General features: G+C 38.1%; 1 protein-coding gene across 3 annotated transcripts in view; it reads right to left on the bottom strand.

Annotated features, from left to right (window-relative positions):
• Nucleotides 1-4069: 4069 nt before the first annotated feature.
• The window catches only part of RSPO2 (R-spondin 2), a 110197-nt gene continuing 100734 nt past the window's right edge, over nt 4070-13532 (bottom strand). Inside the window, exon 5 of one of the 3 annotated variants that reach the window (XM_054060399.1) lies at nt 4070-8337. In XM_054060399.1, the coding sequence (XP_053916374.1) occupies nt 8228-8337 (110 nt within the window). In that variant the 3' untranslated portion in view covers nt 4070-8227. The remainder of the gene's footprint in view (nt 8338-13532) is intronic. The other 2 variants (XM_054060400.1, XM_054060398.1) reach the window with 2 other exon arrangements.

Here is a 13532-nt window from a genome sequence, read left to right as displayed (position 1 = left end):
TAATTAATATTATGTCTTTATTACTGTTACTATTAAAATTATTAAAAATTAAAGTGCAACACACATTTATAACATACTTTACTTCGAACACACAAAGCTGAATAATATCTACCCATAGAGACACTTCACTGACAAACAGCATTTGTGAGCTTGTGCTTCTGATTACATCTGATGTTAACGTCCAAAAGGTTTAAGGGAAGGATTCTTGCCAGTTTCAGATTCTTGCTGTTCTTCAGCTTGGGCAGCATATTTTTTGGAATGTGTTTGTTTTTGTCTTTATCTGTATCTGACTGAATACCAATATGAATTTCCTCAAAAAAAATGGGATGACATTTTAGATATCAGCCAGGACTGTGTTTTTACAGATTTGTGCCTCCTCAAACCCATGGTGATTCACTGAAGTCTCTATGGGCCTTCTGGGATCTCACAAATACAATGAACACAGTGGTGTCTGATAGCTTCACTTCAGAAATGCCTACAATTGATGAAACTTCTGCACCTATATGTCTGTCTCAGTTCCAAACTGAGAGTTCTCAATTAGTCTGAAGACTAATATGACATAGCAGTATGTTACATGCTTGTTTCTGGGCTGCTGTGATTTATAGACTCCTAATCACAGGCATATTTCCATCTATTTTGATTTAGACGTATACGCAAGGCTCTTAGCAAGAATAGCTGAGGAAAAAGGCTGGTGGTGATGACCTCTGGCAGTCTATGAAGAAGACAGGTAGGAACTTCAAAGTGGCTGACTGCCACAGTTAAGTTAAAGAAGGCTTCTGAGTCGGCCATCAGCAGTACCACTTCAACTATACAGACACATTTATGTGAGAATTACATCATGTATTTGTTTCAGGTAACTAATCTCCCTTGCAAATGGCTTATGTCACAATTAGCTGGGTTTCTACAGCCCATGGATTGCAAAAGTGTTGTTAACAGACTAAGTCAGGCTAAGCAATGTTCTAATAAGTCAGGGTTTTATATAGACTGAAGTGGATTTTCTATTAAGTCTTATTTGGACATGCACTATTCATTTCATGCAGAATTAACTGCATAATTCTGGAAAATTTTTAATGACCTCAGTTCAGTTAAGTATGCCTTAAGATGATAACCTTGCATCTTCCTTGCCAAAGTCATTGACCGTCTTTATCAACTGTCCCAACAGAACTGATCGAAGGCTTCGATTTTGAATAGACTCATTTAACCGGGATTAAACTGATCTGAATTTACAAATTCATGATGAATGCATAACGAAGAAAAAAAAAAAAAACAACAAAAAAACCCAAACCTAAAGAGAGGTTCTAATGCTTTAAAGTAATAGTTCAATATTCTCCCTCCAGTAGCAGCAATAGGCAATACTATGTAAGGTGAACAAATGAGCTATTATTTGCAGTCCGTTAATGTCATACTCTCTCAGTATTTGTAATTGTTGGATCAAGGATGGTCATTATACCTACCTATATACTTACCTACTCCTGCTTTATATTATGGATATGAGGACATGCACTTGCCTGTTTCTCTCACCATCTGTTTATAGACCTTTAGTCCATGAGTTTCTCTTTCACCCTCTAGAGAAAAAATATCTGAACACAAAATAAATTACTAGGATCAGCCTTAGAGTTTGAATCTACATGCGCTATTCAAAAAAATAAGCAGACTATAAAACATTTGAGGTAGAAGGGCTGTTCACTGCTCCTGACGAAGCCAGGCCTCAGGGTAACAAGGAACGTGAGGCCAAAAGGAGAGTGTAAAACAGTGACAGAGAAAACCTGTGGCTGCGCTGCATGTCCTTGAGATTTTTTGTGTGCCTATCACTAGACAGCAACTAGATAAAAAAAAAATGAAACAGTTCTGGAGCAAAGATCAGGAGACACCTGCATCTGAGGGCCTTAATATACCATACACGGCAACCAATACCTCCAAGTCCAGTCAGAAAGAGAAATGAAACATAACTTCTCACCGAAGGTTTTTATAAAAAGCAGACTCAGGAGAAAAAGAAAAAAAAAAAAAGAAGCTCTTATCTTTCCCATAAAGACCTCTGAAATCCTGACAGGGAAGCTAAGACATAGTTGTAAGCCAAGGCATGACATATTCTGTAACTGAGACTGTTTGGTCTCTTGAGCTGAATTTCTATTTTGAGAAGTTACTGAGGAAAAACAAATCAGCCTCATTTCCAGTGTTTATTCGTTTGTGGTCTACAAACTATTAGTTTCATTGGTATTGTCCAAATAAAATCAACAAGATGAGTGTCACTGAAGACACAGTTTGAAAACAAGGAGGGTGGGTAGCTCTCTGAAAGCTTGCATGACCATAGATACACTACCAGACAATTTAAGTAAGGATCCAACTTCACTTTGGTTGAGGACTATGACGAGTTGACCCTGGCTGGACACCACATGCCCATTGAAGACGCTTTATCACTCCCCCTCAATTAGACAGGGGAGAGAAAATACAAAGACATGTTTGTCGTTCGAAATGAGGGCAGGAAGACATCACTCAGCAACTACTTCTAGGCAGAACAGACTCGACTTGGGGAAATTAGTTTATTGCCAATCAAATCAGAGCAGGATAATGAGAAAAATAAAACCAAATCTTATATACACATTCTCCCCACCCCTCCCTTCTTCCCTGGCTTAACTCTACTCCTGATATTCTCTTCCTCCTCCCTGCCAGCAGCGCAGGGGGATGAGTAATGCAGGTTGTAGTTAGTTCATCAAATTTTGTTTCTGTCTCTCCTTCCACACATTTTCAAGACTCCTCACATTTTCAACTTGATTTAGTAAGGGGTCCCTCCCATGGGAGACAGTCCTCTGTGAACTTCTCCAATGAGACTCATTCCCATAAGTTGTAGTTCTTCATGAACTGCTTCAGAAAGGACTGGGTCCTTTCCATATAGTGCAGTCCTTCAGGAACAGCATGCTCCAGCACGGGTCTCCCCTGAGGTCACAAGTCCTGACAGCAACTCTGTTCCATTATGGGCTCCTCTCTCTCCACTGGTCCATAGGTCCTGCCAAGAGCCTGCTCCAGTGTCGTCTTCCAGCATGGGGTCCCCCATGGGCTGCAGGTGGATATCTGCTCCATTGTTTACCTCCATGGGCTGCAAGGAACAGCCTTCCTCATCATAGTCTCACTAAGGGATGCAGGGGAATCTCTATTCCAGCACCTGGAGCACTTCTTCCCCTCAATCTTCACTGACCTTGTTGTCTGCAGAATTGTTTCTCTCACTTATTTGCACTCGTCTCTTTTGATTGCTGTTGCACAGGGTATTTTTCCCCCTCTTCTTAAATCTGTTATCCCAGAAATCCTAACACCACCACTGATGGGCTCAGCCTTGACTAGCAGCAGGTCTGTCTTGGAGCCAGGTGGCATTGTCTATATTGGACATGGGGGAAGCTTCTAGCAGCTTCTCACAGAAGTCACTCCTGTAGCCTCTGTCCTACGAAAATGTTGCCATGAGAACCCAATACAAGGACATATATTCATCAGACAGAAACGGAGTTAGTTTTCCTTAAAAAATATCAACTGAAGTCTAGAAGAGTTGGACAATGAGTTAAAGGCTGGGTTCACTCAGGATGCTCTTATTGGTCATGTTTTCCTTACAGCACTTTTCACTCCTGTGGGGAACTGTGCTTAATACAATGGTCTGCCTTCCCTTACATGTCCTGTAGGTCAGGCTGCTCTGGCACTTCCTGAAGTTAATGTCCTTCCTCACTCCTGGACAGAGTCTTCTCATGAAAGAAATGGTGCCAGATTCAGTGCAGAGCTTTTGGTAAAGAACTAAACAAAAAGCTGACAGTGGTTTCTGGGTTACACTTTCAGAAGGGTACATTTTGTTCTCGTTGATGTCAGTCCAAAATAACATCAGTCTAAAGTTTACTGGAATTTATGCTGGCTCACACCATCAGAAGTGAAGGTGAACTAGTGTCAAGAGACCAGCGCATTTTGCTGACAAAGGGAAAGAGATGCACATTTTTAATTAAAAAATCTCTCCCACCCTCTGGTAAATGGTAGCATCAGTCATCAGTAGCATCACCCATTTAAAAAAGCGTGGCACTTGTGACAGTAGTATCCAGTCATTTTTATTCTATATTCTATTTTATCAGCATAACAAAGTTGAAGCATGCACTTTGATCTTAATCTGTCTGGAAAAGTCTTCTCAATTTAGAAGATTTCAATCAACATTGTATCAATATTTTTTTTCTGCCCTGCAGTTTTCTGCACTACAGATTCATAAAGGCAGACACATCATATAAGTTATACAAGTATTCACTTTTCTTTCACAGACATCTTTATTTTAAGTATAAAGGTCTAAGAGGAGAACTATTTCCTAATACTGATATTGCAATAAGGAAGGTTTGTATTTCCATAACGTGGACTGTAAAATTTTTTCTCCCACAGGAATAAGAGACATGAAACAATCATTTCTTACTAGCAAGAACAGCTGAGATGCAGTAAAGATCAACCAGCCAGAAAATAATTACTTTAAACTTGCACCTGGGGTTTGGGAGTGGGTCTGTTGTTGTTTTGTTGTTTGTTTTTTTTTAATTTAAAGAGACAGCTGCTAGGAGGTCAGGATAAGGTAAGGTATATTGAGTACAAAGAGATCCTAAATGCAGAGTGGGGCTGGGCAATTGCCTTTTCTGGGACAGAAAGAAATGTATTCTTTAAAAAAAAAAAAAAAAAAAAGAACTTTTTGCACATCATAGCGAAATAAAAAAGTAACACTATTGTTAACCAATGCCTGCAGGATGGAAAGTTCTTTATCCTACTAACTGGAGTCTTTTCTGGTTTTAAACAGATTTCCAATAGCTAATCATTAAACCGGGGACATAAAACCCACTGTCCTGAATCCTTCCACTTTTTGAGAGAAGCAGCTAGATTCAAAAAGTAATGACAGCTCTGGAAGAAAGAAAAGGCTGAAAGAAAAGGCAGCATCTGTACCTTGTCAGCTGCTTACCAGAAAAGAAGCAAGACCTATACAAGCCTGCTTCTGATCAAATTTAAAGGAAATAAGAGGCAGAGTGGGCACAAGCCGTTTTCATGATTTACAGCTTTGAAAGCCTGATCTCCTTCACTTCATCAAGAAACAAGTCTCCTTTTGAAGATTCTGAAGCAACAGCATAAACTAGTCCTCTTCCGGAGCTGTGCCTCGCTCTGCAAGCATCCCAGAAGAAGCATGAAGGCCACTGCCGTGAGGATCTTCTCTGCAATCCTGAAAGGAAGTAGCTCAGGAGAGGTTGGACCTCCTGTGCTCAGCACTCAGCAAGTGAGATGCTGTGCCTGGTTTGGGGTAGTCGGTATGAGAGAGGAATGAAGTCTACCAGGGGGTCACTGAAATCGGGGTACTGGAGCACAAAACACATGAAGAGAGGCCAAAGACACTTTGGGTGTTTCACCTGGAGAAGAGGAGGCTAAAAGGAAATCTAGCAGCAGTCTTCAGCTACCTGATCAAGGCTTAAAGAGAAGACTGAACTCAACACTTCTCAGAAGTGCACAGCAAAAGGACACGGGGTAATCTGCATAAATTGCAGCAACAAAAAGTATTGCTGTGAAGGTGGTCAAACATGACCTTTACACCTTTACAGAGGTTGTAAAATACTCCAGACAGATGTGATATAACTTCAAGGGTAGCCCTGTTTGAAGCAGAGATTGATACTAGATGATCTCTCAAGGTCATAGTATCATAGATCCATAGAATATCTCCAGTCAGAAGAGACCCATAAGGATCATAAAGCCCAACTCCCTTGCAGTACCATCTAAAACTAAACAATATGTCTAAGAGCATTGTCCAGATGTTTCTTGAATTCTGACAGGCTTGGTGCCATGACCACTTTCCTGAGCAGCCTGTTCCAGTGTATGACCACCCTCTCAGTGAAGAACCTTTTCTTAATGTCCAAGTAACAGTCTTTTCTAACCCCAGGAGAAGTCTGATCCTGAAAAAACCCCAGTGCTGTGAATACATTGATAGGATCTACCATGCAAAGGCAGGATAAAAACAGATGTCTAGGACAAAATAGAAATTATATACGAGAGCACTTCCTACTTAGGGATGAGATTCTTGTAGATACACTCTCAAGGAAACCCTGAATATGATAGTGACTGGAACAAGAGAAATCAATGTATATCTAATGCAGGTGGTCTTTTCAAACATGTTAAGTATCAACAAAGTAGATGTTCAAAAAATGTTTTCCACTCCAGTGGGAGAAAATCTGCATCCACACACCTTCTCCAATTCTTCTGTGTATGCTATTCTGAAGAAATACAGTCTTTGAATAAAAAAGGACCAAAAATATTGTATTCAAGGCTTGTGACATCATTTTATTGTATTTTTGTAGCATTCTTTCCATGACATGCCTAATACAAGCTTTGTAATGACTACTAAAAGGATTGTATGAGTGCATTCAATGCACTTACAGCCAAATTTGATAACCAGTAAGAAAACAGGCAGCTATAGCTTTTATTGTCCTTATTTTTTTTTTTAAGTGAGAAAATAATGTCCAAAATAGCAGACCAAGATGAAAACAGTCAATGAAAGATGGTGCAAACATCATGGTTAAGTCAAAGTCCACAAGCGGTTTCATGGAACATTCATATGTGCCTAACTACCGCACATTTTTGTAGCAACACTTGTCCTACCTAAATATGGATATATTTGTGCTTATAGATGTTTTATTTCCCTAATTTATTTGTAAAGTATGTAACACATAAAACTAAAACAGATATGTGGGATTTTTCTAAAGTGTATGTCAAAATAGGGATCTGGGGTCTGTTTTACCTTTTCCTTGGCTTTGTTTAAGTCACATGCAAGTTTTAGTCCTAGAACTGGAATAACTTCTCCATGTGAGAGCATAAATGACAGTCATTTCAGTGTGGGCTTTTCCCAGCAGATACTAAAAAATCTTGAATGCAAGTCAAATAATATTAGATTACTGAATTACACACCCTGAGCCATTTTAAATTCCTACACAGAAAGTTCCCTCCACCTTTCCCAAAAAAAACTTCAAAAAACCCACCAGATGCAGATTAAATTTGTTAAACTTCTACTGGCAATATAATAATACTGGGACATTGATGGGGACTTGCTATACTTTCAAATTACTAAATTTACGTAGTTTTCTCCTTTATTTCTCCTCTATTCAGGTGTTTGTTTGCTGTATCTGACTGGATCAGGACTAGCAGAAATAAAATATTGTACATTATATTGGAAAAAAACTACACATACAATCTAGATACCAAGAGCTTTTCATATAATTTCTCTCCTGACACTCAAAACATCTATCACTGTGCCTCATCTTACAAAAGTCACACTTCTTTTTCTGAGACAACATACACCAGGGCTGAGCTAGAATACCAGAAAAGACTTGCAGTTTACTAGTCTGTCAAGTATTCTTCAGAGCTGATGCTGCACTGAGGGTCAGTATAAGGTAGTTTAGCCATCTGAATGTGCTTTACAAACATGAAAAAAATCCAGTTTGTAAGTATTGAGAAATATGAGAAGATACTTAAAACATAGTAAAAAGTAAACATTTACTGGATTATTTTAACGAATATTACTAGAACCAACAGGACATAACTTTAGACATGTGTAAAGTATCATACATAAAAATGCATAGATGTACAGTAAATATGTTCATTTATAGGTAGACAGAGTAATATGTACACATAGGAACTGCTGTGCTTCTGTAAGTCTAAGCAGTAATTCCTGTGGTATATTTTCTTATAGCAGTTAACTGTTTCAATGTAGCAGGTGCTGAGAACAATGTACATCAACACTAAGTAGGTAAATCATTCCCATTTACTCTTTAAATGTACAAATATAGGAAACAAAGGCCGTAAATGCAATAGTACCTACAACTCCAAGACTTCCTTTTTTAATTTAAATATGCACAAGTCCGCCTAATGGTGACACACAGGTCCCTTTCCTGCTTCCCTTCTGTGTCAACACATTGACCAGGCACTCAGAGCAAAATCTTTGACACACTTCAGCACCACTTCCACTGATTCAACCCAGTGTGCTCCTGACCTTGAAGTCTTCAGGCTAAAAATCAAAGGAAAAAAATAAAATAAAAAAAAAATATAAATAAACCAAACAAGCTTGTGGGCTTTTTTCACAAGTTATTTGTCACCAATACTGTCGAAGCAGCTGAATCGTAGTGCATTCAGGGGCAGGAGAATATAGCAGCTTTTGTGCACTTTGCAAAAAAAAAATATATTAAAGAAAATCAAGTCTTTACTGGCTTGTTTTATCTGTTGCTAAAAAGATGCTGTGCTGTTTCTGAGCCCTTTCCATCAAATTCTTTTTCTTCTTTTTCTTGTCCTCTGTTTTTGTTGGCCTTCTTCCTGAAAATAAGAAAAAACAATATCATGAGTCAATTAAGTAAAGAATACAGAATAATAGTAGATTGTTGTCAAAAAACTCAGTGGCACTGAAATTATTGATGGGTACTGCAAAGGTAATGCTGACTAATGAGCTATAATCATCGCTGAAAACAGAGGTTTTTAATGTGGCACAAGAGGAAGCAGGATCCTTGATGTCATCACTTGTCCATAAGCACAATTTTGCTGGTATGACTAACCATTTTGATGTAGGTCTCACTTTCATCAGGGTAACTCACGTACGCAATGTTATGCAAGTGCTTGGAGCCCAGAGCCACAGGAGTACGTAGACTCCTAACTCACTGAAAGCTGGACACATGCCTTAGACCCTTGCGTAAATTTGCTTGAGTGAGTAATCCTATTTAAGTCAAGTCCAATATATCTGTGATTTCAATGAGAAATTAGGCATAACAGCCCAAGTATTTGTTTGGATTTTGTTCTACATGCTTTAGCAGAAACAGTGTTGCCTCTGAAGAGAACTGTTGTTATTGATTATTAGTAGACTGCGCCTAATTCTCACAGTATATTATCGTGCAGAAACAAAAATTTCATTACACACATCTCACTATTGTAAGTTCACTGAAAAACAACCAAAACCAGAAATCAGGAACAATTCTCAGGCTACTGGGGTGGGAAAGTTTTTTTTCTATTCAGCTCTAATAATAATCAGTGCTCTTTGATTATCTCAGCAAAGATACCACAGAAAGAAAAAAAGCTAGATACAAAGGCCTTCATTCAGCAATGCACCACCTTTTAATTATATGCTTAAAGCCTACCAAGTCTAGAAGGATTTAAGGAGATGACCAAGTTCTGTCTGGAGTAAGAACTGTCTGGGTTTTCTTGGCAGTATCATAGAAAGTAATATGTGATAAATCTTAAAAAAAAAAGGTTATTAATCTCTACAGGTGCCAACTTTGTAAACTTTCAGGAAAACTAAATGAACTTAAGAAGACAGTAAAAGAAAATTCAAGTAGCAGATGACAAAAAAATGTGAAAATGCTTTTTCATCCATGTTGTCAGTACATTATTAATTGGGAGAAATGTGTGCCTATCTGGTTTGTCTTACTCCCATATTGTTTCTTAATTAAAGAGTTCAAACAAGTATGAAATTGTTTTCTTTATTTGATAATAACACTGAATAAATTTGATTCTTAAAAAATTATCAAAATTTATGATTCATTAAAAATATAGATTATATACTTCAGATTACATATTTGTAATATGCTGTCTAGGCTAGTATTCTCAGGGAATTATTGGAATACTTGTATATAAATAGGACAGGACATCAAGTTAATAAGCACATGAGTTTAGTCCATATTAAAATCATAAGGGTCCCTGGAGTTTACTTCTGCTTCTCATTAAATTCTGGCATTAATGCTACTATGGCATTTTGCCATTTTTAAATCAGTTAATCCTACACAGTAAAACCTCAGTCCAACCAATCATTAATCAAAGGAGCTTTTAAGTTAAAACTCTTTAGTAACACTATATCTAAAGACTAGGCAAACCTAATGAGGTCGAGGCAAGGAATACTTGACACAAATTTCTATTAAAACAAGATGGCTTGCATTATAGAAATTTCAATATCAAAATTTTATTACATGATTGTACTAGTTTATATATTGTAAGGCATCAGAACTTGGATGGATGTATACTTCAGAACCATATTCTAACTTGCACTTCAAATATTCTATTTTTTTTTACCCAAATCCTTGAAAGACATTTTAAGGAAGAAATAGATGAGGGGAAACAATTTGAAACGAGTGACCAGTGCTGCTGGTCAATTGATTCTCAGAAGACCAGCAGAATCTATCAGAGCTTTATTGGAGTTTTGCTAGAGTTTTGCTATCCTGTTTGCTCAGTGATCTTGCTTTCTTTCACTGTACACTAGTAAAAGAAACATAAACTCCAGTCAGTGCCCCATCCAGTTTTATCTATGACCTCCTCCAGAGAACTAGGGCAGATGCTTATGGTAAGTTTAAGGCAGTGAAAGATCCTAGTATTTTTCCTCAGAGAACTTTGAGATGCATAGATGAAATGACACACAAGCCGTCTAATAACCCTGCCTACACCTTACAAAATAGCTCCTGTAACTCAAGTATCAAATCAAATTGCCAGCACGTTCCTCGTACAATGTCCTTAAAATAGAAATAAACTGAACTAGATATCAGTTACTTGACATGTCATTGTGCAACAAACACATTATAGTGCTTCTGATCATAGAATCATTCCATACTTGCTTTTGTCCCACATCACACCTTCTTTTACATGTGCCACGGATTAGTAACCCATGCAGAGGCAGTACCACGGAGCCACTGATACCTGGTAACTTGTTCTGTTAGTGAGCTCACTGGCAGCTCACTGTATTTCCAAGTGCTGTTGTACAGAGCAAGTTTCATTATTTTCAGGACAATATTAAACCACACAGAGAAACTTCAGATGGCTGGTGATGTTGAGTCCCAGATTCCAAATGTTGTGTTTACCAGAAAACTGAACATAAAAGGTATCTCGTGGCTAAGTATTGGTTCCCACATTGTTGCTAGAATGCAACTGAGATTAGAGGTTAGAAAGAAAAAAGTGACTATATAGAGTTCATACAAAGTATGCTGCTGAAGTCCCCACACGAGAACTTTCATTAAATTCAATTAGATTTCAATTACATTGCCTATTTTGTCCACAGAAACACAGTGAACAGAAGTAATTTCTTTATATCTTGCTACAGATATCTTTTTAAGACCATGATGTTCATGATATGGAAAGCAGATCCTCAAAGAGGATCTGGGATTCGAACTCTCCCAGATGCCCAACTGGAGGGTGGTGGGGCAAGGACAGTGATGGAGGAAGTGCTCCCTTGGGGCCTGGATGGCAGCGACTCCCTCCACTCTGTGTTGAGAGTAAGGTGTGGAGAACTTCATCCACAGGAACCCATGCACAGCGTCACCTACTTCTCTCTAAGCTCACTGCTCCTGAAAGCAGGAGCTCTGACCCCAAGTCCCTCTCTCCATCGGAAGCAGCAGGGATCTGCCGTGCTTGTCTTTGCTAGTGCAGTAGAAAAGGACTGAATTTTTAGCAACGCGGTATTGCAGTCCATAACTTGCTGTTGCATACAGAAGGCAATTCCTGGCTGAAGCAAATGAGGAGGGAGAGCAAAAGAACTCTTTCTCTCTATGGGTATTTTAGTGTTGTCAATAACAGGTTATAGTATTACTGCACAGGACAGAAAGCGACAGTATCTAAGATTTTAAGTCAAGCCTCATCCACTAAGCCTACAAACCTTTCATGATCAGAAACAGCACCCTAGCAAGAAAATTGCGCAGGACTCCACATCAGCTATCATCTTCAATCTTTATCTTCTGACTGCAGACAATCTATTTTTGAAAGCCTTTGGTGTTAAGAACAATAGGAGTAAATACAAATAATTCATGCAAACAGCAGGATATCTGAGTACTGTTCAGGTTACTCTATTCCTATTTTTTTATTTTAGTTGCATTTTCTGTTGCTTACTAACTAGCTAACTAACTTTTCCTTGAAAAGCATGATTTATCTCTAACAGTCTTAAAAAGAGGCTCTTCAGCTTTTATTGTCAGAGTAAGCTCTGAACATATTTACAGAATTTTTTTAATACTCTCTCAAGTCATGTGTATACACTGAAAGGCTTAAGATCTGAAACTTAGCCGGATTCAGTCGTTAATTATCTAGCAAATAAAAGCCTTAAAAGCTTATATATCACTCTGCACAGATTATTTTACAGAAGCAAGATCAGCAAATCCATTTATTCAAACCTTTTATTGCAGTATTATAAAATTCTGTTTTGTTATTTGCTTTATAAACAAACAGTAAGTCCTCATTTTCTAAGTACCTTATCCCAACGGTTAGTATCTTTACAGTGTTATTCATTAAACTTGGGTTTGGATCACTTGGTTCTGGAGGTAGACTACACTACGCAATGAAATACAGTTGTTAACTAACAATGTACCACAACTTCTAGTGACATGATAACACATAGGTAATGGTACAATAATATATAGGTATAATGCAATTTCAACATGAACTCCTGAAAAAACATTATTAATTCCACTACACACAGCAACTTTCCATACACCAGAGAGTAACAGCTATGAAAACAATTATGTAACTTGGCTCAAGCTGGATTATTTTCTTTCCTTTCTGTTGTTTTTATACCATTTTATCAGTGTTGCTCGTACAGCTGCTGCATGCTGGTATCTTAGAGGCTTGTGCTCAGTTCTCTGGCTTGTCTCATAACCTGAGCTGAAAGGTTTGGAAATACTGAATGTTCCTTCTGAATGAACTCAGCTGCTCTATTAAGGATACACATCACCCCCTATCAGCTGCAAAGGCTGATAGAGTTTGGCCAGTAGATTTCTAACACTCAGGGCACTCCTGGTTCTCCAAAATTAGGATGCAGTGAATGTATTCACAGGAACTCCCAGGCACATTGCTCAAGGTCCTCAGCTCAGAGAGACAGTATCAGTTCAGTATAAAAATTGTCCTTCATCAGCTGTATAAATATTGTATGCACTGCTCTTCTAAAAAAATCTGTCCACTGCTAGTTTCACCAGACAGACAAAATGCGGTATACATCCACATGAGGGCAGCGAGAATTTAAATTTAAAACATTTAATTAAAAAAAATAAAAAGCAACAACTATCTGCAGCTTTACTTCACAGCGTGATTCTCTCACAGACTCTCAGCATTTTCCCATAAAAATTATTATTTTAGAGATATCAAAATTTGAAACACTCCATTATTTATTTAACACATTTTTCCCTTGTGTACATAACCGCTTAATAATGGGACTTAAAAATGTCTGTCTGCTTCCCTTCCCTGGATTTTCAAATGCAGAACTTTCACTGCTAACAGTAAAGGTAAAATGGTGTCCTGGGATAATGGCAGACCTTGCTAAATACAACTTTTGATATTTCTTCCCTTCTATTTGTTCTTTTAGGAGCTAAATGTTGAGTACTTGAACATTATTCTCCTGCAGCTGCAATTCTGTCATAGACCTCATGTGGAGCAGCATCTTCTCTGCATGATAAGATAGAAAAATTATTACACCCAAAGTGGTATCACTGGCAGGCACCAGGGGAACTAATGACAACAGTGGAAAGATGATAGACATACTCGATGATTAACCAGTC

Source organism: Cuculus canorus, chromosome 2, assembly GCF_017976375.1.
Source record: "Cuculus canorus isolate bCucCan1 chromosome 2, bCucCan1.pri, whole genome shotgun sequence".
In the NCBI taxonomy this organism is placed as follows: Eukaryota; Metazoa; Chordata; class Aves; order Cuculiformes; family Cuculidae; genus Cuculus; species Cuculus canorus.
The sequence above is the reverse complement of the archived record's forward strand: the minus strand, read 5'-3'. Positions and strand labels throughout refer to the sequence as shown.